Source organism: Pinus tabuliformis, chromosome 4_2 (genome assembly GCF_031772625.1).
Source record: "Pinus tabuliformis cultivar Carrire ecotype Pingquan chromosome 4_2, CPIR1, whole genome shotgun sequence".
Lineage (NCBI taxonomy): Eukaryota > Viridiplantae > Streptophyta > Pinopsida > Pinales > Pinaceae > Pinus > Pinus tabuliformis.
In genome coordinates, this window is record NC_142304.1 from 101,007,181 (window position 1) to 101,011,120 (window position 3,940).

Sequence of the window (3,940 nt, forward strand, 5' to 3'; positions counted from 1 at the left end):
CACCCCAATCGGGAATAACATTATTATTTTGAAATTAATAAAATTGAATAATAAAAAATAAATAAAAAACAAAATTTACCATCACCCAACCAAAACCAACCAACAACAGTATCCTTTTCATCGGAAATAAGAAGAATAAACTTACCATATATATTTTATATATAAATTTATCAAAATTATAAAATTATCATATTATTTAATATAACATTATTAACTTGAAATTAATAACCCCTACTTTCCACCTTTTTTCACCTCTCTAAAATTGCTCACGCTTTAACCCGCTCTCTCGAACATGACTTTGGGCCACATTTTCTATTTTGTCTCAGTACCGCGTCAGTGTGCTCATTGCTATGATAACATCACCAATTTCCTAAGACCTGGAAACGCCATCGCCATTGCAATTACAAGCCTCCTGCAGGGAAGACATGCCAAGAAGAAAAACAAGGCGATGGGTACGGCTATCCCCGAGAAGGATGCGATGGTCAGCTGACTCGAACACGGGGCTTGTCCAGCATGTGAGGCTTCTAAAAGCTATGTGAGCTTAGATATGAGCTCGAAACCCTATAATTATAGTGATAGCAGTAGAAGAATGGGAAGCACAGAGGAACCAGAGAGCAAGAGACGCCACAACAATTCCATTTCTCCTATGGTCAAGAAACAGCCTCTCCTTCCTTCGTCTGAAGAAAAAAAGGTAAATATTACTTTTTCTTTTCTTTCTCTGTGAATTTTTTTTGTGGTGGAGGTTTCTTGAGGTTTCAAACCCTGGAATTTTGAGCACTCACAATGGAATAAGCTTTGGCGTTAACAATTAGGCTTCCTTAGATAACTAACCATGTTGTTATCCTCAGCAATAAGTTGTATTTTCATTTACCGTTGGAATTTACTAATTAGGTCAATTTTCATAGAGTTACAATGCACAAATTTAACAATACACAGATTTCAGGCCATACACTGAGGTTCAGTTCTACTGAAAGCATGAATAAGCAGGTAGGGCAGGGTGCAAGTCTGAACAGATTTTGATGGAAGAGTACATCGATGTTTCAACAACTTTGTGTTCAACAGTTTGCCTCTTGGCGGTTTTACCCACACTGTGGTGCCCAACCTCTTTGAGCCAGTTCCAATGCTTATTTTGAGTTTAAATGAAGCACCTTTTAAAAAAATAACAACATGAAACAAGACCTTGTTTGAAGTAGTTGCATAGCTGTTTGACCGTTTGCATAATATTTCCTGCTAATCCACAAAATGAGTGATAGGCACTGTATAATCTAGAATCTGTGATTTTAATGTGTTTTATGTGCCCCTTGCAGAGTCCAGCAAACAGCTACTGGAAGTGGATGATGGAATAAGACAAGAAGTCAAAGAATTGCGGGCAGCAATGGATGCACTTCACTTGAAACACAGGCATTTTGCAAATGAGGTTCGGATGTTTCAAGATAGCCATGCAAGGGATCAGTCTACTATAAAATAGTTGACAAGTATGAATATTAAAAACAATGCGCATTATAGTTTCCAGTATTTCGAAAACACAAATGAGTATTTTTATTCCTTGTTTTATTTTATATGGTACCCAAGTAGATATGTTTTTTAAACAAACGATGTTGGGAGGATATATAGATGTTTTTATCAAAGTGGCTGAAAAGAGTCAATCTGAGAAAGTACAAGTTTTTAATGTTGGATAGGAACCTGCCCACTAGTTGCAAACTTTTTTGAATATCTATGAATCACTGCAATCACAAGACAACAATTAATCGCAGATCAAAATTATGCTTTTTCATTGCAATCGAGGTGATCTGGAGGAGACTATAGCAGAGCTTGAAGAAAGAAGGCGCAAGCTGATAAGCTTGAAAACACAGAGAGATGCAACACCTGGAGCATCTATACCAGTGCTACATCTAGGAAATAAAAATGATACGGGGGACAGGTAAGTGGATAAGAATAGGGAGCTGGAGGATATAGAAGCAACGTTGGAAGCTACCAAGGTAATGGATGTTCACTGCATTTTTTCTTTAATCTAATATTTGGAAAACTATAATAAATTGAGGATATAGAAGTGTCATTGGAAGCTACCTTGGTAATGGATGTTAACTATTTTTTTGTTTTCTATTATTTGGAAACCCATAATAAACGTTCTTTCAATATAAACAACAAAATTGATGCTGTGGCTATATTGTATATGGTTTCTTGTTTCCTGTTTCAATACAGATGTTAGCAGCAAGCAGGCTGTCAGAGCTACAAGAAGCACATGAAGAAAAGCTGAAAATTTTAAAGCAGCTAGAACTTATGCAGGTTAACATATAGTCTTGAAACTTCTTCATATTCTGGTCAATGAACAGCTTTTAATTTTTATGATCCATATTGTTTGTCAGACTTCTGCTGATTCTGAGTTTTTTAATTTTTTCTTAGACTAATTTTATCTTGTGCTCAATGATAGGAAACTGTAAAGGATGAGAAACATGTTTTATCATGAAGACCCTATATTTTGTTGAATGAGCACCTTCAACATTTCAAAGTTGAGGTAGAATGATATCAGAGCAGGATGGAGTCACTGCAGGTAGATTATTAATCATCTTGTTGGCATCAGTTGTTCCATATTCTTAAGCTATTTTTTGAAGTTATGTTACAAATACTATCCCTAAGTATTGTAATTCATACTACAGGCAGAAAGAGAGAGTCTTCTCAGGCGAGAGAAGGAAATGTGCTTGAAATTTGAATCAGCTGATGTTGCACAGAGATTGGCCGCCAATGTTGATGCCAAGATAACCGAGCTGGAGACCAAATTACAAGACTGTATGGCAGAAAGAAATGATCTTGAGATTAGGCTAGAAGAAGTTGTACAAGAGTCAGGTATAATTGTTGTTGAAATGCTCCAGTATTGTATAAGAATTGAAGGATTGGGTTATATTTTAATTCTTTTTTTATCTTGCGCTTATAGATTTCTTTCAGTATGAGAAGAATAGAGTTTGATTGACAACTACATTCCTAACCAGGAAGGAAAGACATTGTCACTGAATTTAAAGTCATGGTTTCGACTTTACACAAAGAGATGGGCATGATGCAAACACAGTTAAGTAGGTTCAAGGAGATAGCTTGTGAAGTCCACTCTTTGTGGGCAAAAGTTCATTCACTTACGTCTATACTTAGTAGAAAGGTTACTCTCTCCCTCTCTCTCTCTGGAGTTGCATTTAGCATTTTGTGTGTCTAGCTTAACAAACAATTTTTAGCATCCTTAGGTGCTTAATTCCTTTTACTGGTTGAAGATTTATTCCTGATAGAGTTAGATTTCCTCATTATAGAGGCAGATATTTGTAAATAATCTCTGCTAAGTTCCAAACTTCCATTTATGATTTTCTATGTTCAAGGACTTATTCTTTTTAGAGTCTAACTGCCTAATTTGTGAGAAAACTATTTTGACTCTCTCATTCCTGAATATCATTTAGCATTTTTTGTATTTAGTTTAGCAGAAAAATAATTTTCTAGCATCTTTAGCTGTTGAATTTCATTTACTAAATGAAAACTTAGCCCCTTTAGAATTAGAATCCACTATTATGGAGGCAGTTATTTGTAAGTATATCATCTCTGCCAAGTTCCATTAGTGGTTTACAATGTTTGAAAAATTATTCCTTAGAGTTACATCCATAATTTTCGAGAACTATTTCGTAATGTTTCACCAAATATATTTTCTTTAGTTGTCAGACCCTAAGCTATGCTAATATTGGGAAATTTTAACTTTTGGGGTGTCCATTGGCGAATGCTTTGATCAACACTCTTGTTGTGACTTTGCTTTTGCATTCATGATGTTTTTCTTAATTTTAGCCATGTACTTAGCTCTTTTTCTGTGGTTGATATCGTGGTTATAGGAGTTGTTTAGGCAATTCCATTATGTAGTTACAGTAGATGTATTGTTTTAGTCCTATTGGTCTGCTTTTTGTGGCCTTTTGTG

At 35.3% G+C, this 3,940-nt stretch overlaps 1 protein-coding gene across 5 annotated transcripts; it reads left to right on the plus strand.

Annotated features, from left to right (window-relative positions):
* Positions 1 to 284: 284 nt before the first annotated feature.
* On the plus strand, positions 285 to 3,287 carry LOC149168486 (E3 ubiquitin-protein ligase BRE1-like 2). Of its 5 annotated transcripts, none has more exons than XM_089426933.1 (7): positions 285 to 691; positions 1,308 to 1,475; positions 1,755 to 1,979; positions 2,203 to 2,286; positions 2,432 to 2,551; positions 2,658 to 2,844; positions 2,933 to 3,287. In XM_089426933.1, the coding sequence occupies exons 5-7, from the start codon at positions 2,537 to 2,539 to the stop codon at positions 2,962 to 2,964; spliced, it is 234 nt and encodes a 77-aa protein (XP_089283059.1). In that variant the 5' UTR covers positions 285 to 691; positions 1,308 to 1,475; positions 1,755 to 1,979; positions 2,203 to 2,286; positions 2,432 to 2,536; the 3' UTR covers positions 2,965 to 3,287. The 5 variants fall into 5 exon arrangements, with proteins under 5 accessions (XP_089283059.1, XP_089283055.1, XP_089283056.1 ...); XM_089426929.1 differs by having other exon boundaries at positions 2,988 to 3,272; XM_089426930.1 differs by having other exon boundaries at positions 1,786 to 1,979; positions 2,988 to 3,272.
* The last annotated feature ends 653 nt before the right edge of the window (positions 3,288 to 3,940 follow it).

Excerpts from the sequence above, each read along its gene's own strand:
- LOC149168486 (XM_089426929.1), top strand. Across the intron at positions 2,845-2,987 it reads AGAAGTTGTACAAGAGTCAG|GAAGGAAAGACATTGTCACT; the intron begins GTATAATTGTTG and ends ATTCCTAACCAG.